The sequence below is a fragment of the Grammomys surdaster genome, unplaced genomic scaffold (assembly GCF_004785775.1).
Source record: "Grammomys surdaster isolate TR1022 unplaced genomic scaffold, NIH_TR_1.0 97, whole genome shotgun sequence".
Lineage (NCBI taxonomy): Eukaryota > Metazoa > Chordata > Mammalia > Rodentia > Muridae > Grammomys > Grammomys surdaster.
In genome coordinates this window covers 2,143,165-2,169,023 of record NW_021604576.1, presented here as the reverse complement: position 1 = coordinate 2,169,023, position 25,859 = coordinate 2,143,165, and the positions used below count along the sequence as shown (strand labels likewise).

Here is a 25,859-nt window from a genome sequence, read left to right as displayed (position 1 = left end):
TTCACCTTTCCTTCAAAATTTTATTGAATATTGACATTTTCTTTCAATTTTTCACTTTTCCTTAAATATTTTGAGGTGTGATCTGTGTCTTCAGTCCTCTCATTTGCAACAATGCTATGTCTATCTCATAACGGGTGATCCATAAAAACTCATTGAATGGCTAAGTGATTTGCCACAGGGCAAAGGTAGTTACCTGGCATAGCAACGCCACCTGAAACGCATGGCGTATCACATTCACTCAAACATACTGTCATTTCCTACTTAAACTTTAAAAAATATCTGAAGGTCACCTGAAAATAAAGGACTGAAATCAGAAATAAATTTAATTTATATAGAACACATGATGTTTTATACAGACATGATCAAATAATACCATGGTAGTGAACCTTGAAAATGTGTGTCAGAGGTTTTAAGCATTAGCCCGGAACATTGGTATTGCTATGAATAGCTGTCGTATATTGCATGAAATTTATGTTCTCATTAGACAGAGCATAGCTATTTGGGAGAGGATATTAACCAGAATGCAATCATTATCATCATCTGTGTTGGTAAAAGGAGCTATGGCTGTGTAGTATGTCATTTGCTTCAAAATCCTTAATAAGGACCCTCAGTGAAATATTCTTGAGAATCCCCATTTTTCGTTTTGTAAGTTTGTAAGTCTGTTCGTTCTCTTTCTAAAGCACACTGTTCCAAGATAGGATTTGCTACATTCAGATTGTAGATATTTGTCTCTGTGTACCAGATCAACTCCCCTGTGAATGAGCTGTTGCAGTTTGGATGGTGAGAAGAGGGTGATTTTTTAACTTTCTCTTCTCCTGCTTCTCTCTTTGCCCATCCCACTGCTTCCCTTCCTTTCTTTCTCCTCACCTCTTCCTCCTCCTCACATCTGCTGTTGTTCTGGGTTATGAAGAATGCTGTGGATAGAATGTCAAATATTCAAAGATGTGGATCAATTCTGAGTTTGGATTGGAAGTAAAAGTAAATAACATGAAGAATTCCCTTTACATGGCACTTTGTCCATTTGTTTTGTTTTGTTTTTTCTATATGAGGCCTCCCTGTGTAGCCTTGGCTGCCCTGGAACTCACTTTGTAGAACAGACTGGCCTTGAACTCATATCAATCCAGATCCATCTGCCTCTGCTTTCCAAGTGCTGGCATTAAAAACATGCATCTTCACTGCCTAGCTTCCACAACACACTTGAAAAGGTAAGACTATAAACACAGTAAGTAAATCTAGGTTTCCAACAGCTTGAGAATGAAGAAAAGGAAAGACAGAAGCAAGCAAGCCTCCACATGTTTGCAGTAGTCCTTGCTGGAGGCCCAGTGGCTGTGTGAGAAGGAGACCAGTTGGCCTTTCACTCGAGCACTCTCTGTTCCAAGTGTTTGCCCTTGCTGGCAGGCTGTTTTAAAGGCACAGATCTGTGGTCACATAGCATATTACAACAGTTGAGGCTCTGGGGTTTTAAAAGGTGATATCCCCTTGTCTCTGATTTCTGAGGCTTAGGATATTTCAATATTTGAAATAGTTAGAATCTTTTGATACCCTGGACTTGTCTTAGAAACTTCAACTGTGGAAACGCCAAAGGTGTTAGTGGAAGTTCGTGGTGTAGGCAGTTACCCTCAGTTACCACTTTAGATTGCTCAGCACAACAAGTCATAAACCCATCTGAAAAGATCTTGTAATTTAAGAAATGAATCAAAAGCAGTTGAAATGAAGATGGCCTTTAAAAGCCTTTGGAGAATTTTCATCTCAAAATAATGATTAGCTCCAAGTCACACAGATAGAAACTTCCCAGCCTTCTACACATATGTAACATTTTGTATTGTGAATAGCTTCCAGAGTTTAAAGATGTGAACTGCATCTGGGGTTCACTTAGATAAAAAGAAGATTCAACTCTACTGTTCTTTGTCTTTTAACAATATGCTAATTTCATCTTCATGACCTAAAAGAGTTAATACCGTATAAATGAGAACTCACGATCTTATGATCTTGCTAATAAAGAGATACTTGGGAATTCTTGGTTCAGTGTTTCTCTTGATTGTGTTTTTAGAAGAAAACCAACAGACTGTGTCAAGAGAGGCCACAGAGATCACTATGTTCCTTTAGTACTCATAAGCCTGCTTGTGTTGGAGTTTCCAGCAGGGTCTTGTTTCTGCTTTCCAAGCTAACATAAAGTTTCTGAAACAAATCATAATACCAGACGCTATAGCCTTCCCTTCCCGTGTTGGCTGTGGGAGATTGCCTCTTTTCTGTTTTAATGACAATCATTCTTTTTCTATCACATATTGGATAGAAAGTGGTAGCTAAACTGCAACAATTCAAGTACAACCCTCTCTGCACTCACGTTCTTTCAAGGTTTCCAGAGTGGGAAATGTGCTGGGGCCAGGTCTGCTTTTTCAAAACTGATGGTTAGTTTTCCTTACAGAGTAGATATACGAAATACCTCATGGTATCTTTCTGTATCATCTGTTCTGCATTATCTACAGGCTTCAAATCATTTTCATGTATCATTTCACATGCACTTTACCACCACAGCTCTAACAGTTGAACAGGGCAGATATCACTGTAATAATTTATGGATGATGGTTCAGTTCAGAGAATTGCAGAAGGTGTTTTCTACAGACACATATTTAGGATGTGGGAGAAAACAGGATCATAAAGCTAAGCTTCCAGGTTCTGCCCAGGAAACTCCATTTTAACATGAGAGCATTGTTGCTGGTAGCCAACCGTGAATAGTGATGGTATCACAATACAGATGTCACACGTTTTTGCAATGTATGTTCTGGTGGAACTAGATAAAAGTTTGAACTTCGATACCTCACTGTTAACCTCTTGATGGCATGGAATCCCATTGCTATTGGGATTCCTTCTGGTTTCTTCTTAATCTCATTTTCTAACAGGAATTTTAAGACTTGACCTAGATACTATTGTTAAAACATGGACTTTCACCCCTTTTCTGGAAGGTATTCTCAAAAATATAATTTAGTATTACTTCCAAACTACTAAGTCTTATTTTTTTTTTTTTTTTACTGATCCTGTGACTGAGTTTGTATAGTCAAAGATCTTAAGCTGTTTCTATTCCTTTGGCAAAAGATATGATTGGAATGGTAAGAGCCCACTTTTGCCTTATCATGAGCTTGTTTTGAGATGGAGGATGATGCTGTCAGTTATTAAGTATTTAATGTTTCTGTAGTGATTTCTGTAAAGTCCTGCTTCTTAAGAGGCATTCCTGTTCCCCTCTCTGCATTATAGGTCCTGTGTCATCACAGTAAATTCTAGCCTTTTTTTTTATTCTAAAGAGAAATTTTAATGAAAGGTAACAAAACAAAATAAAAGTTTTCCAAGTTCATATTTTCCAAGTTCATCATTTGCAGGAGATTAATCAATATTCACATATTTCTTTAAAACAACCATCATTCAATTCCTAATACTCTACACATTCTTGTTTAAAAAAGTTTATCTGGGCTACATTTCAACCACTCTTCTTTTTTTTTAAATTTATTTTATTGGATGTTTTATTTACATTTCATATGTTGTCCCCTTACCCCATCCCCCACCCACCCAGGAACCCCCAATCCCCTCACCCCTCCTCCTTCTTCTCTGTGGATGAAATCCTAGCCTTTTAGAGAGGCCTCAAGGCATCTTTTGCTCCCACTTTTCAGAAGCTGAGGTAAAAAGTCCTTCCTCTCCTCAGTACTTATGAAATTATACATTTAATGGGTATCAAGTAGTGAATCAAATTTGATTTTTCTTCCACAGATCCACATGTTGATTCCTTTGAAACTGTCTCCAAGTTTTGCAGCATAGTTAAACAACAGAACAGTTTTGTTGCATTCTTTCAGTACTGTGAACTCTAGGAGAATGACACAGAAGGTCTGGTCAATGCTGATGACTAGATTCCCAGTAGCAGACTAAGAAAAAGAAAGGTCAACATTTAGAAAAAAACCTATTGGTTTGATTTTAATGAAATCATGTGTACTGTACCTGATATAATTTAGAACATCCTAGAATCTTGTAATATTTTCAAAAGTACACAAATACTGAATCCATAAAAGTTAAGAATCCCATTTACTCCAGCTCACTATGTATCTATAAAACGAAAGGTGTCTGATATTTCCTCTTCAGGAACCTTGAGTATGTGACTTGCATGTGATGCCCAACTCTCCTCTGTCATTTCAGCTAGTCATGTTTGTGCTGCAGCTGGGCAGTGCCACATTCCTGCTTACAGAGCCTGTGATCAGCGCCATGACCACGGGGGCCGCCACCCATGTCGTGACATCACAAGTCAAGTATCTCTTGGGAATAAAAATGCCATATATATCTGGACCATTGGGATTCTTTTATGTGAGTTTTCTAAGTGACTCTGTTGTTTATATAATCTGGGTATATATTTCAAAAAATTCAATTTAGCTTACTATAATACCAAGAGTTTTCTGTTCTACAGAAAGTTGGGTTTAAATTTTAAAATAATAGGATGTTTTAAGTGTGATTGGGGTATGAAACTAGTTTAATGAGTACAATCTACTGATTTTGGAAATCATTCACTATAGTGAATAATTAAATATAAGTTGGGTGTTTGGTGAGAAAAAAATAGCTAGGTGGTTTCGGGAGTCAGATCTGTTGCCAAGTTCTAATGAAATCCATCTACCAGGCTTTTGATCCACTCTATCACATTCTTTCAGAATTGTAAACTGCAGTAGGGATCAAAACAGAGGTGTGGTTGGTGTTGGTGACTGGAGCCCAGTAGCAGACAATCAGCTACTAAAAGCTGTCTGAATTTGAGAGGAATGACTGACCAGTTTCAGCATATTTCCATAACAGCATTCCACCGCTCTTGTTTTCTTTGGAGACTTGACTTAAAATCCTTGACTGCTTAGGACTTTACATTCAGTTGGGGCTTTATAACAACTACAGCAAATATTCAAGTAACGGACTTCATGGCCAACAAACTTCACTTTACTTAAAAGTTTATGTGTTGCTGCATCACAATATTAATATTTTATAGCAAGCGCTGTGTCACCCTTAATCTTAAAGCTAATTGTCTAACTAAGCACCCAGTATGTGGAAGTACAATAACCTACTGGTTGAATTTCTGTTTTGGAGGTAATTGGTGGTACTTCTCAGTTTTCTGTGCCCTAGCGGGGATTCACTTCATAGGCATATCAGTATCTGCATTATTGATTTTTCTCGTGTTTTCTCATATGTGTGGGCACTTGTGTGAGGCATGTGTGTGTATAGGGAGGCTGTGCTTGACTTCAGTAGTTTTCCTCACTTGCTCTTTACCTTATTCCCTGGGACAGGGTTTCCCACTGAAACCACTGTTCATGAGCATGGTTTATTTAGTTATCCTGTTTGCTCTGGAAATCCTTTCTCTGCCTTCTAAACACTGGAATTACAAGCAGGACCTCCTTGGCTACCTGGTGTTTATAAGATTTGGGAATCTGATTTTTTTGCCTGCATGACAAGCACTTTAACTTCTGAGCCATCTCCTGAGCCCTACTGATTATTTAAAACATATTTCAAGTTTTAGAATTACTCTTATCAAAATGGTATAATGTTTCTACTAAATTCTGTCTAGAAATTTCAACATATTGATACTTCACCCCACCTGTATCATTTCTAAGTCTGATTGTTAATAGTTTTTTTTTTTGTGTGTGTGTGTGTGTATTTTTTTTTAATTACCAAATATCTGTGTAGCAAGATGTTGAGTCCTTTGGGCATGCCAAACAGTGGTACAGCTGGACCTAGGATGATAGTAAAAGGAGAAATGTTATAATTGTAGTATAATCTCAGAAATAAAAGAAAAAAATTCTAAATACTGTACATACACATAGGAAATTCTCAAAGACGTAATAAAAACCCTATTTTTATAAATGTGAGAATAAAAGAGATATACAGAAATTCTCCTTAATGCCATTGTATACATGTAGTGTTTGGGGCATGTGCCAGCACTAAGGAGAAGTGGGGTTTTGCCCTCCTGCAGCTCAACTTTTAGTGTGTAAAACAGAAATGACCAAATAAACAGAAATAAACACAAGTGGGAATGAATGTTATAAAATAAAAACAACCAGCTTGGTGTTTGGAAAAACATAGTATCAATAGTATTAAAGACCTTTTCTCCAGTGATAAACTAGTAAGAAAGCGCAGTGGTCTGGGGCTGCACGTCGGGTCTGGAGTTTTGTTGCTTAGGTAATATCTGGCTCAGTGATTCATTCACTGCAAGAAAGCTTAAAATCAAAACAAGAAAACTGGAACTGTGCCTGGAAGCATCATAATCCCATGCTCCAACTCAAACAAAAGCAGACCAGAGTAGCTGTAAGCCATTAGAGGACTGGCTAAGAGTTAAGACCTTCGGTGACTCCCAGTCTACAGGACAAAATAGAATTGGAGAAGATTCTGCCTTGACCTGCCTGGGAGTGGATGTTAATCCACACATGTGCAGAGTAGAAAACACACATGGGTTAGAACTGAGCCCTGCTTGCGCATTTCTACGTATATAGATGATCACCTTTGTTTTCAGAAGGGTGATAAAGACACAGGCCACACTGACTTGGGAATGGCATTGTTCCCTGCCATCCCAACCATTACTGTGAGGACATGCTCACTGAAGCATTGTGCATGTGACTCCCTTTCCTCCTTTTTTTTTTTTTTTTGGGGGGGGGTGAACTATAGGTTACTTTATCTTATCTGGATCAAACACCTTTGAAGACCTTTTGTAAGATCCTACACTGAGACTGACTCACAGCCAGGTGCATGTGTAGATTATAGATTTTAAATTCACATTAGTCAGCTACTGGAAGATTCGATGCTTTTTTTTTGATAGAAAAAAATTAAAAGACATGTTGACTGTTGCTGCTCTGTGTGAGAAGATCCTGTGTTCTCAGGCTGGTCAGAAGTGAGGGTTGTTCTTGGTCAGTGTGGTAGCACTTCTGAGTCAAAAATTATAGTGATTTAAGATACAAATGACACAAACTAATAATCTGAGCACTTGAGAGACTAAGGGAGGAAATAAAAATAGCATGAGTCTGAGGCCAGCCTGGAGTGTAGTGTGAGTTACTGGCTAGCTTGAGCTGCATAGTGAATTATCAGCCAACCCATAGTGCATAGTGTGACTACCTAAAAAGAAGAAAATGTGGTAGTTGAGTATTAGTTTGAAAATTAATCTGTTCACAGTGGATAATTTTACTGGGGTAGTTGACAAAGAGTTTCAGGACAGTTCAGTTGAATTTGGTGATCAGAATATAAATTCCGTCTTGCCCCTGATTATTTAAGTTGTACCTGAAAGAGGAGGCCTGAACTTGTCATTGTAATGCAGAGCAGATAAAAGGTCTGATCACAGTACTTGGAGGAAAGTCAGTGGGCATAATTTGGGGGGATTTGCTTTTTGACTACTTCCTTCTGAGTTTCTTATATCCTGCTTGAAAGCTAGCGAGGTTGTGGGGAGAAAAGGACCACACCTTGTCACGTAAATTAAAGTATAGAATATTTTATAAGAATGCATAATGAGCCTGTTACAAATTTTATGGTCTGGGACACTGGTTTTTATTTTTAAAAATCACATTTAGCTTATTTGTGCTGTAATTCATTCCATCAGTATTGGTCTTTACTGTCAATTTTGAGAGAAAATATCGTCTTCTCCTTTTGTTCTGATCCTTTGTTTGCAGTAGCTATTACTGCCCGATGCTACAACAGTGGCTACCCCAGTGCTTCTTTCCTCAGGGATGCTGATCTGTGCAATAAAGAAGTCTGTTATTTAAATTGAGTTGGTAACAACTCTGTCCAATGGTCTCTTTGGGCTGAAAAATATACTCACCTCAATGGGACACTTTCAACAAACTATGTAAGTCAGATTGGTACCAGATTATAGTATTATAGTATTAGTATTAGAACAGATTTTACATATATATATATCTATATCTATATCTATATCTATATCTATATCTATATCTATATATATATATATATATATTACACACACACATATATATGTGTAATAAATATATGCTATATAATGAATATATCATATATAGTGAATATATCATATATATTTAATATACCATATGTATACAGGTTGTGATCCATATAGTTCAACAACAGAAAGGCCAAGCATCTAGTAGTTGTTCAATCCGTGAGGTTGAATATTTTAGGTGTTCTTTAGTCTACATTGGACTCCCGAAGAAGTAGGTTCTTATACCAGTGCAGGCATGCCTCAGTATCAGGGTAGGTGAACTTGACAGCAAGAGTGAGGGTAAGCACGGAAATCACAAAAGTTTCCTTCTTCTATGTTTTTTCTGTAGGCTGGCACTGGAAGATGTGGCTAGACCCTAGTTGTCCATTTGGCTAACTGATGACAATAATATCATGAAGGATTATAAAAAAGACTGAGACATAGCTGTTCAATAAATGCAAGCCATTGCCTTCTTACTGGAAATGAATAGATGTAAAAAGCCTAGATTCTTCAAGCTCTTGATTAAGTAATAAATACTGATACTTCTCCTCTCTAGAGATGTATTCAGATGCACAAAATGAAGCAACAAAGTAAAGACACATGTCTCTTTGCAGTTTAAAAAGCACAGTGAACTGAAAATTTATAAACTTTGAAAGTAAATAGTTGTTTGTTTATTTATTTATTTATTTATTCATTTAATCTACATTCTAAATGTTGCTCCCTCCTGCTACCCCCTCCCAGAGTTCTTCACCCCATTCCCCTCCACTTCACCTCTGAGAGGGTGAGCTCCCCCAACCCGACCTCAGAATTCCCCCTTCCCTGAGTCATCAAGTCTCTAGAGGATTAGGTTTATCCTCTCCCACTGAGGCCAGACAAGACAAAGACAGTCCATAATTACATCTTGCTAAGGGTCCTTGGACCAGCCCGTGTATGCTATTTGGTTGGTGGCTTAATCTCTGGGAGTTCCGAGGGGTCTGGGTTTGTTGACACTATTGGCCTTCCTATGGCACTGCCATCCCTTCCATTCTTCCAGCCCTTCCCCTAGTTCTTCCATAGGAGTCCCTGACCTCAGTCCAGTGCTTGGCTGTAAATATCTGCATCTGTCTCAGTTAGCTGCTGGTAGAGCCTCTCAGAGGACAGCCTACTAGGTTCCTGTCTGCAAGCACAACATTGTATCAGTAATGGTGTCAGGGTTTGGTGCCTGCCCATGGGATGGATCCCAGGTTGGGCCAGTCACTAGTTGGCCATTCCTTTAGTCTCTGCTTCATTTTTGTCCCTGCATTTCTTTCAGACAGGAACAATTCTGGGCCCAAAATTTTGAAGGTGGGATGATGTCCCCATCCCTCCACTGGGAGCCTTGTCTAACTACTGGAGGTGGTTTCTTTAGGTTTCATCTCACCACTGTTGAACATTTCAGCTAAGGTACCTGAAGATCCAGCTATACTCCTCCTGGACATATACCCCCAAAATTCTCCACTATTCCACAAGGATATGTAATCCACTATGTTCATAGCAGCCTTATTCATAGTAGCAAGAAGCTGGAAACAACCCAGATGTCCCACAACAGAAGAATGGATAAAGAAAATGTGGTTCATTTACACAATGAATAGTACCCAGCTATTAAGAAGGAGGACATCATGAGTTTTGCAGGCAAATGGATGTAACTAGAAATTATCATCCTGAGTGAGGTAACCCAGATCCAAAAGGATATGGTATGAACTCACTGATAAGTGGATATTAGCAAAAAAGTACAGAGTACCCATGATATACTCAACAGACCATAAGACGTTAAACAAGAAGAAAGGCCCAAGTAAGAACGCTTCAATTTCACTTAGAAGAGGGAACAAAGGCAGAGGGAGGAAGAGACCTAGGTGGGACAGGGGAGGAGTAAGAGAAAAGGGGGCAGCATAAGGTATGGGGGCGAGACAGGAGAAAAGGCCAGAGGGCCAGGTGAATAAATGAAAATATTCAGCTGCCGGAGGTGGGGGACAAGGGTGGGAGGGATCCTCTAGAAAGTCCCAGAGACCTGGGATGCGAGAGGCTCCCAGGACGCAATACAGGTCAAAGTAAATATTTTTTCTGTTAGTGAGAATTCTTTCTGAGACTTGAAGACACATTATATTTTAAAATTTATTTACAATTTTCCATTGATTCAGCCCTCAATCTCTTCTGCAATTATATTCTCACTTCATAAGTTATGTGCTATACTTTAATATATTTAAGAGTCATGTTAGAAGGACCACTCTGTCTTGGAATCCCAGTTCAGCAGTTAAAGTGTCTTGTTCTGTTCTTTCTGCAGAGTCAGGTATTTTACTCATATGGGAGCTGGTTCCAAAACACATAACACAGAAAGCCTTAACTCTTTAGAATGAAAAATGCATTTTTTGAAAACTGAAAGACGATGAAGTATGTCTTTAGTAGAAAGGGTGTTTACCCAAAGGGCATAATAAAAATGACAAAACAACCTCATTCATATCTGCACATGTGGATTTCCTTGAGAAGGCGCCAATGTTGAGCTGGCACCAGCCTGTGGGAAGTGTGGCAAAGCACACTTCACCAGCCTGGCTCTATGTTTCCTAGACACTAATGGACAGTTCTGTCCATTAAGCTCAAGAGAGAAGGCAAACTTGGCAATCTTTCTAGGGAACCTTCTTGGAAAGTTTCTACTTTCAGCCTTAGAAATGCAGTCTTTCTGAAATGGAAAACAGTTGCATGTGTGCCTATACCCCAAAGTACAAGCACAGCACTTCTCTGCTTTGCTGTAACCAACTGCAAAAGCAAAACCCAGGAATGTTAATAAAGTGGAATTGAAACGTCAGAAGGGAATCAGAGCCAACGAAGCATTTTCTTTTATAGAGAATGAGATCACAACTAAGTGTGTACAAATGAAGTTTATATTTGGAGAACAAATCTACTTTGACGATACAGGCCCTCTGGGACTCCAAACCAAGAATACACTTTGGTGGCTTATGAACGGCTCCATTTTCTCTGTTGTAATATGTCTGTTGTGAGTTGCATGAATGTCAATATACCATAAAAATAACAGGACAAGTTGAAAAGGAGAGAAGCAGAATGCTTATCTGCAACATGATTTAATCAGTGGTGCAGTGCATAGAAAATGTGAATATGGAGTAATAACGTGGACATTTACAATAAAGGCTACTTTAAATCAGACAGCAAATCCTTTTGCAACTCAACCATCTTGGGCTAAGTGCCTCCCATCCCCCACAGTTCACTGAAAAAATGCACCACCACAAAACCCAGTGCTCAAGTAACTCAAATTAAGCTTATTTTTCTAAACAAGGGATGGCTGAGTGCCAGGTAGGCCTTGGTATGCTTGGCTGCATGTTTGGTCCAAGAGAATGTTGTGTGCCCATGTTGTCTCTAGCTGCCTGACATACCATGTTTCCCATTCTGGCCTGAGACTTCATTTATCCCTTGAAGCAGAGCAAATGGATTTAATCCTAGTATGAGATACAGTTGTTGATCTGAAATTTAAATACATTCATGTAAAAATGTATAGAATGTTGTTTTCCTCTCTTTCTTTCTGGTTCTTTGTATTAATGTAACCTGAGACTGATATTCAGTATATTTTTCTTTTCTTTTGGTATTTGTGTTCACTATTTTGGGGCATGGAATTATAAGAAGCTTATCAGCACTGATTTTAAAGTATTTAATAATGTAATGGGTATGTAGGCAGAGTTGATAGGAGACATCCAAATCTGAGAAACAGGGAAACTTGTTTAGACATTAGTTTGGGAATGATGAAAGATGGATTTAGAGAGCTGTGAGTTAATCAGGAGTTTGGATTCAGATATCACATGGTAGAAAGCAACTCTGAAGGGAGGACCTCTCAGGTAACTGAGAGGCGGGTGCATGGGTAAATGCACCCATGCTATGATTGGTTTTTTAAAAAAAGAATGTAACAATCTGGAAATGTTTTTATGACCTCTATACGGTGATAAAGAAAGTAGCACCCATCCTTGATTAAAGAACTACTAGAGCAGATGTGTGCAACACTTTCTGTTCATAAGCATTGAGGATCCAGTTGATAAATACTATCCATGTTGTCCATGAGGAAAGATATGAAGGTGGGTAGGTGGATACACACACAAACAGATAAACAAGAATCTCATCTAGGTTTTTAATAATAAAAATGGGTCACTGCTTGAAAGAAGTTGTGTGATAGGGTGGATGGAGGAACATTTACTTAAGATAGTCATTCCCTCTGTCCTGATAACATGACTTTCATGGAAAACATGGAGAGCAAAGAAAGACCCATCCGTAGACACAAGCTTGGCATGATGGAGGAGCAGACAAACTAGCTGTTTTCTTAAACTCTTTTTAAGTGGAAGTCAGAAATTTTGTGATTCTTTTCCTCAATGCCTGCATTTTGTTTACAAGACTTATCTCAAAGCTCTGCAGGCTTTTGCCAGCTATAGCAGTATCCAATGGGATGGATTCTTCAATAAACTCTATTCATTATGAGACTTTATAGCAGTTATGTGATCAAAATGCTTTGATGAGTTGTACTTACTTCAATAGACATTCTCCCAAAGATGTAGGGAGAGTCGCTATTTTCAGACATATATTTTTGTACAGAGATCATGCCAAATGCATTTTCTGTTACAAAGTGAGCACATGTAATAAGCATGTGTGAGTGTTAGCATTTCTGTCCTCTGGAAACAGTCCTGGCCTGTGGTTGGTGACTAACTCAAAATCATATATTTAAAATTAAGACCCAAAGATCAAGTTATTAATTTGTAGCTACTATTCAGATAGAGTGCTGACATGTAGCAAAACGTTCTGAGTTTAATGCCACTTAGCTCTTTCCCAAGTGATATGCAACCCTTTTCATGACAGATCTTTAGTATAGAGCTCATACAAGGATAATCAATGCATGGAAGGGTTTAATGTGTTTCATTTTACATGGAAGGATTTATTCAGGTGTTCTGTGTGGTCCCTTTGTAGATAGCCCAGAAATACTAGCAAAAGTGATTATTAATGTTGTTTCCATACTTTAAAATATTTTAATTAACTTTTTCTCTTATATATTTTATTGTACTTATCTGGATAGTAGGAAAGCAGATATTTTTTGAGTAATTCTTATTTCCAATTGACTGAGTATTGAAAAAAGCAGTCCGTTATAATTTCCCCACCTGTTGATATTTTCTAAGCATATGAGACTGTTGTCTTTAGTCATGAAGCTTTATACATGGACACTCTGACATTTTCTTCTGCCCATGTGTGTCCCTATACGGGGTCTTACAGTCTGAGTCGTAATTGCGCAATGAAAACAACAGATTGGGTGTGGCTTCAGGGAAGCCTTGTCGTTTTAAGGTAACTGATACTATGAGCTTTCTCTGCCTTCAACTTTGCTTTATTCTTATACAACTTTAGTTACTAAACATCTATTCATTTAGATCAGGTTGACCATTTCAAAGCTAGATTACTTGAAATTCACTATGGTGGTAATTTTAATATTTATCTTATTGCCTTCCACAAAATAGAACCTCAGTAAGCATGAGTGGATGCAAACCTAACTGCAAACCCATCCCAGGCTTAGCTCAAGTCTTCACAGTGAGAAAAGAAGGCATCTATATGATTCAGCCTTTCCTGGTTCAGATTCCTACTCATGTCCCACTGTATCCCATTCAGAGGTTTATCGTTACTTTAGCCATGTTAGAACAGAATACTAATTCACTCAACAATGCTACTTGAATATATGATTTCAGATATTATTCAAGGAATTGAAAATTCATCACTGAAAAAATAGGCAAAATTATTTAAAAAAATGGCCAACTCAGCTAAAAGTCGTGTGTGTGTTTGTGTGTGTTCCTGTATGTGTGTGATCATATGTGTAAAAGTACCTATGTAGTGTTTCAGAGAAAATATCACATCTAAATAAATTAAATGTAGCAATGTATATGCAAATGAGTAAGTCATTTTCACCCTCTGAATTTTCTCAAAATGGATTTGTGTATATACGTATTTCCATTTTATGCCAGAGAACAAACTAGTGTTATAATCTCAAAAGGGCTGAACTAATTCATTAAGTGAATCAGTCAGTTCTAATGAACTTGGTTTTCCATTCTGCACAGAATTGCTGTTGCTTCTCTCTGAACTCTGAGAAGCCATTGACAAGCCCCTTTAGGAAATTTTTATATTTGTTTGTTTGAGAAAGGATTTCTTTGTGTAGCCCTGGGTGTCCTGGAATGCATTCTGTTGACCAGGCTGGCTTTGAACTCAGAGATCAGTCTGTCTTTGCCTATTGAGTGCTGGGTTTAAAGGCATGTGCCACTGCTGCCCAACTTTAGGAATTTTTATTGCCTGGTGGAGAGAGTGTGTAACAGGCTATCAAGACAACTGGACTTACACTAGAAAGAAATTTAACAGGTATTTAGAATGTCCAGACCTCTGCTGAGTGATCATATAGAAATGCATGTGTCTATCCTTACCTCCAGCTCTGCAGCATCTGAATGTACTCCTATTCCATAAGCGGATTAGCTTGTGACTTCTCGAAGTGGGTCCACATGACAGTCATTAGGATTCCTCCCAGCCTGCTCCTCTATTGTGCTCTTCATGCTCTGAGTTCTTGTTTTAATGAGTCTTTGCCCACTCACCCCCCACCCTGCCCCATGTTCTTCTGGAGCATCTTGTAAGACATGCTTTGTTTGACGAGCTCTCATTTAATCCAGACAGACAATAAAACCCCCAAGGGGGGTCTCATTCTTTTCATTCTGGGGTGGCCATTTGTATCACTGTGAACACATGTTCTTAAAATGCACATTACATAAAAATCTGGTATGGATTGGGAGCTTCATTGTCATGGCATACTTTTAATCTCCGGGGGGAAAGGCATAAAGAATAATATAAGTGCTTTAAGACATTTGGATGATTGGCTCTTTGGGAAGAACAGTCTCAATAATATTCCCAATTATCCTCAAACAACTGGATAGAGACAAGTATTTTGTAAAAAATTCCTGACACTCTGCTTATGGCCACCTTTATTGGAATGTATCACACTGAGAAAAACTATACTGATGAAGTTTTTTTAAATATAATTAATTTAGTTTTAAATTATTTTATATGCATGGGTGTTTTGCCTGCACGTCTATCTGTGCACCATACACCTGCAGAGCCTGCAGTGTCCTGCAGTGTCCTGCAGAGGGCATTGTGTCCCTCTGACGTTGGAGTTACAGACAGTTCTAAGTTGCTGTGGGTGTTTGGACTCAAACTTGTGTCTTCTGGAAGAGCAATCTGTGCCTTGAACCACTGAGTCATCTCCCTAGCCTCCTGACATTGGATTTCTCTCTTGGGCTTTGAGTCATTAGTAAAAAAATTGAACCCAGTTTCTTCACTTGCAGGGATGCTGTGAGCCGTTTTCATCATAATATCTAGTGACAGATAGAAAAAGTATTATCTATGTCTCATGTAACAGTTACTGTGTAGTGGTGAATTCTCTTCTGAGTAGAAGTGAGTAAGTATAGTGGCATGGACAGAAATGAGTAAAACCATGTGTTCCATGTTCTGTGGTGCATTTCTAAGTGTATCTGGTTATACAATGGGCAGTTTGCTATTATTATTCGTAGTATTATTAGTAGTAGTAGTATTAGTATTGCTTTATCTGTAAGTTAAAGTGTACTTTGGACAACTGGACATTACCTCAGTCATTCTTACCCCGTGAAGCTTCACTGCATTTTCTTTGTAAAAATTATTAGAAAGTCAGGGTTCATGTTCAGTGTGTATGACTCATATATGTTCAAGAAGTCTGAGGAGATGCATTAGTATATATACACACAAAATCAAATTTAAAAATATTCAGATTTAGTTGCTTAATATCAAATGCTTATAGAGAGCAAAGGTTAGATTTAGGTTAGCTATTTTTTCTCCTTTTCACACACTTTAGAATTCCTTAAAGTATACCCCATCTCTTTATGCCAGTAGACCTGGCGGGTAAGCAAGTACCCACAAGAATTCATAGTATTGAGCAAAATGTTTATGGCACTTAGTTGAATGAATACAAGCTCTCAACTTTATGCAGGGTTTTAATTTTATTCTTTTCCTTGACTTTATTCCTGAAATTGATGTTTTTGCCAACTGGAGTAACAACATTGAGCATCTAATATAAATGTGCTATTAGTGTACCTTCTTCATAGTTACCAACAAATTGTTTGATGTTAGCATATTTTCATTTGTGTGTGTTGATGAATGCACAGGCATCTGGAGGTCAGAGGACAGTATCAACTGACCTCTGCCTTATTTTCTAAGACAGGGACTCTCACTGAATCTGGAGCTCAGGAATGCATCCAGGCTGGCTGTGCAGTATGCTCCAGGACCTTTCTGTCTCCATCCTTCCAGTGCTCAGGTTATAGTTCAAGCTTTTGGATGTGAGTTCAGGGCTGTTGAACTCAGAGCCATGAGGGCCATCTCCCCTGTCCTATGTTGGTTTTGTGACTGTATGTTCTCATGAAGCCATGTACTCCTTAGACCACAGTCGATGCTCTGAGCCATGTAAATGAGACCTTAATGCAAAATATGTCCACAGACTTTTTCCTCCACCTCTTCTTATTTATAGCCTGTTCAGTTCCTGTTTCCTGTTATGGGATGGGGTACACTCATTGATCACACATTCAGTTATACCTCTATCCGATCCATGTTATTAGCATCTTGCTGTACTAGTTGATTAATTTGATAGTAACCTCTACAATACATTGTAAAGTCTGTAAGCACTAAGACTGTTTCTGTATTGTTCACCACTGCCAGGCCAGCACTGTCCTAAGTGAGTGATGATAGACGAATAAATGCCCAGTAACGGAAAACATAGTAACAGGTTACAGTAAGCCAAGTGCCTGATACCAATTAAATACCAGCCTTTGACTCAAGTGTGTGTGTGTGTGTGTGTGTGTGTGTGTGTGAGTGCATGCTTTTCCTTCCTTTCCTTTCTTTATTCTTCTCCCTATCTTTACATCATCCAGTCATTACAGTTGTTTGTTTTATGTTGTTGTTTGTTTTCCTTTTTTTGTTTTGTTTTAATAAAGCATCAGCAGGTTTACTTCGGGTCAGACTTCCACGCTGGTGTTTTCTGGCCCCCCTGATTTTGCTCCTTTCTCCTTCCTGTAGATTTATGCCTATGTTTTTGAGAACATCAAGTCTGTGCAGCTGGAAGCGCTGCTCTTATCCTTGCTGAGCATCGTTGTCCTTGTTCTCGTTAAAGAGCTGAATGAACAGTTTAAAACAAAAATTAAAGTTGTTCTTCCCATCGACTTAGTTTTGGTAAGTATGCAATCAGCAAAGCTTAGCTGCTTTCAGGGAAGGGGCATAGTATGCAGAGGCTTACTATATTTTCTACAGTAACCTGCAGCCACTCCTGCGTCTCATTAATGAAAGACTAATTTGTGTGGATATACATTAATGTAAGAACAGGAGACATTTTGAGTCAACATTTTTAAAAAGGAAGAACACATGTTTTGGATTTATATAAAATTTCTCATATGCTTTTGATTTTTTATAAAAATAATAGAACATATCACTTGAGATCTTCTAAGAGACATGTCTAAGAGTGAGTCCTAAATAATACTGGGTATGATCTGATGCAATGAAATCAAATATGATAACCTGTGCTATTGCCAAGACACCTCTGTGACACATGTAGAACTCTTATCTGACAAATTGTCATTAGTGATTGGAAGGTTTGCTGATATTTCTGTTTCTCAACTAGTTTTACCTCTCTGAAAAGATGCTCAGGATTTTCATTGGCCAGGGCTGATTCTTTGAAATATATTTGTGACTGGAAAATGACATCATATCTTGCTTCTAAAGATTGAAGTTTGAAGAGCCTTTCCCAGGAGTATTTAATAAAGGATCACCCAGACACACCACAGCCTGCCAACTTCCATGCCCTTAATGAACTTTAGTTTTTTAATGGTTCTTCCTTGGATTATTCATGTATAATATAAATGGTATTTAAATAACGTCATCAACTGAATATTTTATGGCAAGATCCAAAATGTGCCATCTTACTTCAAAGTTCTGAAGGGATTAAGAAATGCTGGTTGCATCTCAGAATGTTATATGTAAAGTTTTATAAAACCAACATTTGAAAATAACCTTTTGGAGACAGGCCCCTAATCTAGTCGTAAAGCAACTGGTATTTTCTGAAAAGTTGGTAAGGATCATTCCAAAAGGGGCAGATATTCTTGATATGGCATACGTTTTCAAGACCCTGGACAAATGCATCAATGCAAAGCAAAATACTTGTAAACTATAGAACAAAATTTTTTTTAAAAGCCAGTTTTTGTTTTTGTTTTGTTTTGTTTTGTTCATTTTTTTCTTTGACTTTACTTGGTTGATGACCTTGGAAACCAGATTAAGATAGAGAATTCTACTCCTTCAAATCTGAGAGAATTTGTCAGCATGAGGAGATCCATTCTAGGCTGTTCTTTCTCCACTCACTTCAGCTTCATCCTACTCACGATACTGAACCAGTGTCATATGTTGGCTGTGTCTACTGTATCATCACAATTGGTCCCCCATGGGTCACTCTGGTATGGAAGATCCCCTGTAACCAGGCAAGGTGCTGTATAAGGAGGGAATGATAGATTCTTGAGTATCTATAGCATAGACAGAGGAGAAACAAGGGTAGATTTGAGTTGGGCACCTATTCTTTATCCTCTGATGCTTTTCACATGTGGGGAATGAGACAGTTGGAGGGCCAGATCAGAACTATCTTTAGCATTCTGGGCAGAGTCCCTTCTTGTCCATGTTTAAGAGCAGCACTGGTCTACAGATACCTGTCATAGTAACAAAATACTATAGAGGAACTGGTGACCTCAACAGACAAAGAAGTCATGTTGAAATACAGCAAGGGATCAGGGCGCTTTCTCATTGACTGTTTCAGCAACTTAGAGACTACTCTTATATCACTTCAGTATTTATATAGTTTACTTTTGCACTTTTTTGTTAAACCTAAACTAATATTTTGTCTTTTAAGCCCATTTGATGTTTTAGAAGCTTTTTTTTAAAAAAAATTCAGTTAATAAACAAAAGGCATAGTTAGGAATATAACTACAAAAGCTGCATTTTACTATTCAGCATTGATTGTTAGATACTCTTTATTTGACAGTGTAATTTTGTTATGCTGTTACTCTGATCATGTATATGGGCAATTTGTACTTTACATATATGACTGACATATCTCTTTTAAGAAGATAAGTCACTTAAACTTGCTTTTGTTATTTTGTTTCTATTTGTCAAACTTGCTTTTGTTATTTTGTTTCTATATGTCCTCAGAAGACTTCTCAAGTCTCATTTTAGGTAATAAAGCTAGTTTTTACTTTCCTCCATAGGTTATCCTTATGTAGTAGCTCAATTTGGTAGTGTTCTTCAACATTTGTATTTAGGATCTCAAGTATGATTTAACACAGTAGGTCATGAAATTATATTATAATAAATCAGAAGAACTGACATAAACCAGAGACAGAGAGAAAGAGAGAGAAAGAGAGAGAGAGAGAGGGGGGGGGAGGGGGGGAGGGAGGCTGTGATTGTAGATAGAGCAAGTGACTTTGCTTGAATATCTCAATAACATCAATGCAGGATATCTGAACCTCCTTGAGGGCTCTCTGAAAGTCAATTGTCCCAACAGGTTGGGAGCTGGAATGGTTTACTTCATTAAAGAGATAAGGCCCTGAATTAAAAACAAATTAAGGAGGTTGTAAATCAGCGTTTACTACTAGCTGAGTAAGAATATTGTACAATACTTCATCCTCCTGAGAAGTTGTGCTCGTGGAGAGGAAAATGTGTTTTTACCAAAGACCCCTTCATTTCATGAGAGAAAATATAGGCTGAGTTTTAGTACTTGTGCGTGCATGCGCAAGCACACACAAACACACACACACACACACACACACACACCACTACATTTTGTGTCTTTTGTGCCTTCCAAACTGGACACAAGTGGGTGGGTACAAAGCAAAATGCTAGAAAACCCACACACTGTAAGTCCTGCACTTTGACAGCTCAAGGATGTGCTGAGCTTTACCAATGTAATTTAGAATTCTACCTGACATGTGCTGAGTGAGTGTACATACCTGGCCACTGTGTGTGGCATCGTAACACTGTTTAAGGTTTAATTATCAGATCAAGATCAGTGACATCTTCATTGTCTTGGTCATTTTGCATTCTTTTATATTGGAACATTCCAAATCCATTTCCTAGGGATTTTAAAATACATGGTTATTTTGATCATGTTTAAAATAATTTAATTGTATAAAAGCATGTTTGATTTATATTATCATCAATGATAAATATTTACTGAACCGTGCTATAGAACACCAGAAGTTCCTAGCCAAGTTCACCCATGCCTGTTAACCATCTTCTCTTTACCTCTCCCCCATTTTCTCTTTCTTTCTTTCTTTCTTTCTTTCTTTCTTTCTTTCTTTCTTTCTTTCTTTCTTTCTTCCTTCCTTCCTTCCTTCCTTCCTTCCTTCCTTCCTTCTTTCCTTCCTTCCTTCTTCCTTTCTTCCTTTCTTCCTTCCTTCCTTCCTTTTTTCTTTCTCCTTTTTTTTTGATGCTGGATCTCACTGTATGTCTCAGTTTGTTCTCAAATTCAAGATCTTTCTGTTTTGACATCTTGAGTGCTAGAATTATAGAGATGGGACATTCACTCCTGGCTTAACTTTTAGTATTTCATTAGTAAATGGTAATCCTGGGACACACAATATGTATTTTTAAGCAGCCTTATGCATTTGAAAGTTAGCTAATAATGTGTGTGTATATGTATTTATTTCTTTTTCAATGCAACCTTTCAGATCATTGCAGCCTCTTTTGCTTGCTATTGTACCAACATGGAAAACACATATGGACTAGAAGTAGTTGGGCACATTCCAAACGGGTAATACAGTCTTTCTTTTAATATGTGTTTATCTGAGTGTTTGTTTTTTGATGTTCAAAGGGACTAGGCCTGGGTGGGGATGGATTTAATTTCTTTTTGTGACGGTAGGAAGCAAAATTCTAATTAATTTTTATTATGAATGACAAAAACCAACATGTGGAGAAAACCAGTAATTTTCTAGGTTATAAGCTAACCTGTTATTAAATAAGCATGTAATTGGTTTATGCAGCATTGCTTCAAGTAGAAGATTCCAAAAGTGTTTATAAAAATGTGGCTTGAAAAATAATGGAAGTTGATAAATTTGCCAAGGCCTGGATTTGCCCACCTTAATTGCTTAGCCACTCATGTTCTTGTGGCCATTTTTATCACTTAAGTTATGATAAGCATAAACAAGTATCCTGTGGAATTGGAAGTCTGCAGGCCTTTGAAGAGCGGTATAGAGACTGGTAGAGATGGCCTGGTTTCCCACCTCTCTCCAGACTTCAAAAGAATATATCACATGTTCCACACTGTGAAAGAATAAAAGTCCTCCCAAAACCAGGCTGACAAGCTAAGGCAGAGAAGAACAAATACCTTGTGCATTCATAACTTTCTTATAGGATGAATGAAATGGACAAAGTCTAACTTTGAGACAAAGTTAGAATTGTTGGATCCTCTGTATTTTATTATTCATCTCATTAAAAAAATAGTAGAAAAATTCTCAGAAACAAAACAAAACAAAAAAAGGTTAATTAAAAAAAAATCCTCTGTGTTGGCTGGCCTATGTAGGTGGAGGCAAAGGAGGTTTCCCCAAATCAACTCTCGTCTCCTAAGGGTCCCTCTGCTTTTCCTTGTAAAGCCAGATGTTTCTTCTTCAGTCCAGGTGTTGTTACTAATTAATCACATTTAGTTTTAAGTAACTAGAGGCTTGATTTTTTTCATTTCAAGTTTTGTATAATATGCATTATCTTAGGAGGTATACTCCCAGTGTTTGGGGAGCAAGGCATATGTAGCACTCGGAGATAACAGGTATGGCTCTCCTCCTTCTCTCATTCACCTTATTTGAATTCCTGTCTCAGAAACCCCTTTAAGGAACTGCAGGGAGGCATGGCTTAGAAAGGTTCTCCTTAAAACCTTCCACCAAACATTTTCTCATCCCTACTGTGGTTGTGGTATACTTGATTTGGGGTTGCTGAGAAAATTAAATGAAACAGTTAATGAGAAAGAGTCCATGTCCTACTCACACACTAGATAATAAGACAGGAACCAGAAAGAATTAACTCCCCCCTTTCCTTTATTTTTACCACAGGAATTCTTTCAGGGGTGGGGGTAAGTCTCCCAGCATGACAAGGAATACGTAAATGGTCATTTGGCTTGCATGCTTTTCAAGGGACAATAAGACATAATGGCTGGGTATTATCTGAGAAATGCTTTAAAGACGTCTTTGAAATGAAGCTAAGTGTGGTCTGTTTTGCAGCAGAGAGGAGATGAGATCTTCCTGCATGTTTTCTTCAGCCTATGGAAGGCATGATTAACTGTCTCATGAAAGGATTGAGTTAAAAATGTAATTACCATAATGAAGTCAATGGCGTCTTTGGAGATTAGTCGACAGTAAGCTAGTTTTTGCCTGAAACTCTGCAGCATTTGAGGGAGGAAACTCGGCTCCAGTGCTGGCCAAATAAATATTTGGAAAGGTTCTAATGAAAGAAGGCCCAGATATGCTTTTATTTCCTACAAGAAACTTTTGTCAAGTCAGAATTTCTGCGGTATGACCTGAATTCCCTGGGTGTGAGTGTCAGTTAGATACATGGGGCTCCGCTTGTGGTGTTTCTTACAATTTTGCTTTTCTGCTAAATAATATTGAAGATATAGGGCTTCTCAGGGCAAGACTGTTTTCTCTTAGGGGGTTTCACTTAACTCTTTGTAAACTTCAGAAACACTACTGCAGTAGATTTCATGGCAAGTTCCTATAGAAAGAACAAGAAGGTTCATAACTTCAATATGTCTTTCTCTCCATAGGATTCCTCCGCCCCGTGCTCCCCCAATGAACATCCTCTCTGCGGTGCTCACTGAAGCTTTCGGAGTTGCACTTGTAGGCTACGTGGCCTCGTTGGCTCTTGCACAAGGATCTGCTAAGAAGTTCAAATATTCAGTTGATGACAACCAGGTGGAGTATGCCCCTAGGGGCGTTCACTGTTCTGTGGACACTCAGATACTGAAAATGTCTCAGATACTGAAATGTTTGAAAAATACAACTTTTCTAAATGTGTAGCAAGCATGGGCAGAACCAAACAGGACCGTCTCTGAGTCACTCACAGGAAGCTGAGAACCTAGCTTTTACAGCTTAGAGTACAGTAATTTCATCATTCCATCTTTTTATCTGTATGCCTTTCAGAGGACAGCCATAGTTCTTTGTTTCGGTAGTGTGGATCCTGGAATTGAACTCAGATCAGCAGGTTTGATAGCAAGTGCCTTTACCTGCTGAGTCATCTCACTGACCCTTCTAATACATTTTAAAGAAACACACACACACACACACACACACACACACACCTTCATGCCCTTTTATTTGACTTTAGTAAAGAATCCAAGGCTATTTATCATTTCATGATAGGTAACTTTGAGACCTTAGGGATTTCAAAGTGGGACACTAATAATTACTCTTAAGACCCTACAGGATGTGCAGTTCTGTTCCCACATACCTAAGAGTGCATATACAACCTGTTTACTGAGTCTATTCTCCCAGTGCCTTTTCATGCCCCAAGGCCCTGTGGAGCTCCCTGGGCCTGAACAGAAGCTGCAGGAGACTGCCGACCAGTACAGAGTTCCCTGCATATAGAATTCACACTGAGGTTCTGGGACCTCAGTTCTCTCTGTATGTTCTATTAAGCTCCATTATAGGTGCTAGGGCTAAAAGAGTAAACAACACAGATGAATGTTTTCATCCACTCAGAAACTCCCAGGGTCTCCCTTCTTCAGTGCTCAAATTACAGACCTTGTTATGGCTTTCAAGACTATATATCTGCCAGATTCCATTTCATATCTAGTCTCGTAAGATACATCCTAACCACACTCTCTATCTCTCCTTTAAGCTCACCAGTTAAGATTCTGTCTGGGAAATCTGCTCACAGCTCCATCTCCTCAGAATTCTGTCCCCTCACATTTCTGGATAACTGCCTTATTCAGATACTCACTTCATAGGAAGACTTCCATTGACCAAAATCTTTGAACCCAGCTCTCTCTACACCTTTCCCCATTTGCCTTCTAGCTTTGTCTATTGTCTATTTGCTATCTACATTTTCTTGCCAGAACCATAGTTCTCTGAGGCCAGAGATATCATTTATAGTGACTGATACCAATAGGGACAGGCAAGGTAGTAGGAGGATTTTTTTCATTTATCCAGAAAAAAAATACATGATAACTGAACCAGGTCTTGGTGAGGAAGGGCATATGTGGATGGGCATGACTGTACCCATGTACATGGGGAGAGTCATGGAAAACTGCACAGTTTGGAGCCTAGATCTTTAATGATGTGATTAGAATGGTAGAAACCTATAGAGTAGTGTCTTAGTCAGGGTTTATATTCCTACACAGAACATCATGACCAAGAAGCAAGTTGGGGAGGAAAGGGTTTATTCAGCTTACACTTCCACATTGCTGTTTATCACCAAAGGAAGCCAGGGCTGAAACTCAAGTAGGGCAGGAAGCAGGAGCTGATGCAGAGGCCATGGAGGGATGTTACTTACTGGCTTGCTTCCCCTGGCTTGCTCAGCTTGCTTTCTTATAGAACCTAGGACTTCCAGCCCAAGGATGGCACCATCCACAGTGGGCCCTCCCATCCTTGATCACTAATTGAGAAAATGCCTTACAGCTGGATCTCATGGAGGCATTTCCTCAACTGAAGCTCCTTTCTCTGTGATAACTCTAGCTTGTGTCAAGTTGATACACAAAACCAGCCAGTAGTTATGATTTCCCATTAGCCATCAAATGTTGATGACAAATAGTAGGTTGGAAGTAGCAATCTGGAGTTAAGATGAGTAGTCTAAGCTGAAGATGTAGATTTGAGAGTTGCCAGGGTGTGTTTGGGGAGTTAAGACGTAGACAGACAGGAAAGTGTCCCACAGTTGCGATTGACTAGATAACAAAAGAAACTGAGAAGTGACTGCCAGAGAGATAGAGGCAAGCTTGGAAAGGATGGGATCCAGGAAGCCGATTGAAGGAATCTTTTAAGAAGGATGGAACGAGCAGCTGTGTCAAATGCTCCTTTATACCAGGTAAGCAAAGCAGTAGCCATTGCAGTTGGTAAGGCAGTGGTCACTGAGGAAAGGGTGGGAATGAAAACCCAATTGGGAATACTTAGAAGATAGAAATGGGCAGTGGGGCCATGGAACTCATAAATAAATAGGATTCCCTCATGAGTTCATTATGAGAGTTGAGTGATGTACTTAGAACAGCCTTGGAGGATAACAAGCAGGCTACGAATGTTAGCTACTTTTATTATAAACTATTATATCTCATCTGGTGAGGAGAATACTAGCTGCGCATAAACAATCTCCATTCTTTGATGAATTATGCCTGGGACCATAGAAGGGGATTGTGATAAAGAAATGTTCCATTCTCCCATAACTAATCTCGCAGGAATTTTTGGCCCATGGCCTCAGCAACGTGATCCCTTCATTTCTCTTCTGCATCCCAAGCGCTGCTGCCATGGGAAGGACAGCTGGTCTGTACAGCACTGGTGCTAAGACGCAGGTAACAACTATTCTGCAGGGAAAGGGTGGCGGTGGGGCTGCCACCCCCTTCTCAGAGTGGTGCTCTATTGAGCCTTGAAAATGCTGATTCACATTTTCTGAGCAGCTTCTAGAAGTCCTTCCTCCTTCCCTCTCCTGCCCCCTCCATCCTGTTCTGACTACCTTCTTTTTCGTATTTTTCTCATTAATGATGACTTTTCCATAGGCTCAATGATTCAAGGAGCAATCTGCTGCAGTCTGTGCCTACGGGAGTTTATTAGCAATCTTGAAGCAAGAGCTCCCTCTAGTG

General features: G+C 38.7%; 1 protein-coding gene across 2 annotated transcripts in view; it reads left to right on the top strand.

The window, feature by feature from the left end:
- Slc26a7 (solute carrier family 26 member 7) overlaps positions 1 to 25,859 on the top strand; it is a 109,332-nt gene that overhangs the window by 46,252 nt on the left and 37,221 nt on the right. Inside the window, exons 5-9 of one of the 2 annotated variants that reach the window (XM_028779812.1) lie at positions 4,180 to 4,344; positions 17,072 to 17,224; positions 20,758 to 20,840; positions 22,839 to 22,986; positions 25,458 to 25,571. In XM_028779812.1, the coding sequence (XP_028635645.1) occupies positions 4,180 to 4,344; positions 17,072 to 17,224; positions 20,758 to 20,840; positions 22,839 to 22,986; positions 25,458 to 25,571 (663 nt within the window). The remainder of the gene's footprint in view (positions 1 to 4,179; positions 4,345 to 17,071; positions 17,225 to 20,757; positions 20,841 to 22,838; positions 22,987 to 25,457; positions 25,572 to 25,859) is intronic. The other variant, XM_028779819.1, reaches the window with a different exon arrangement.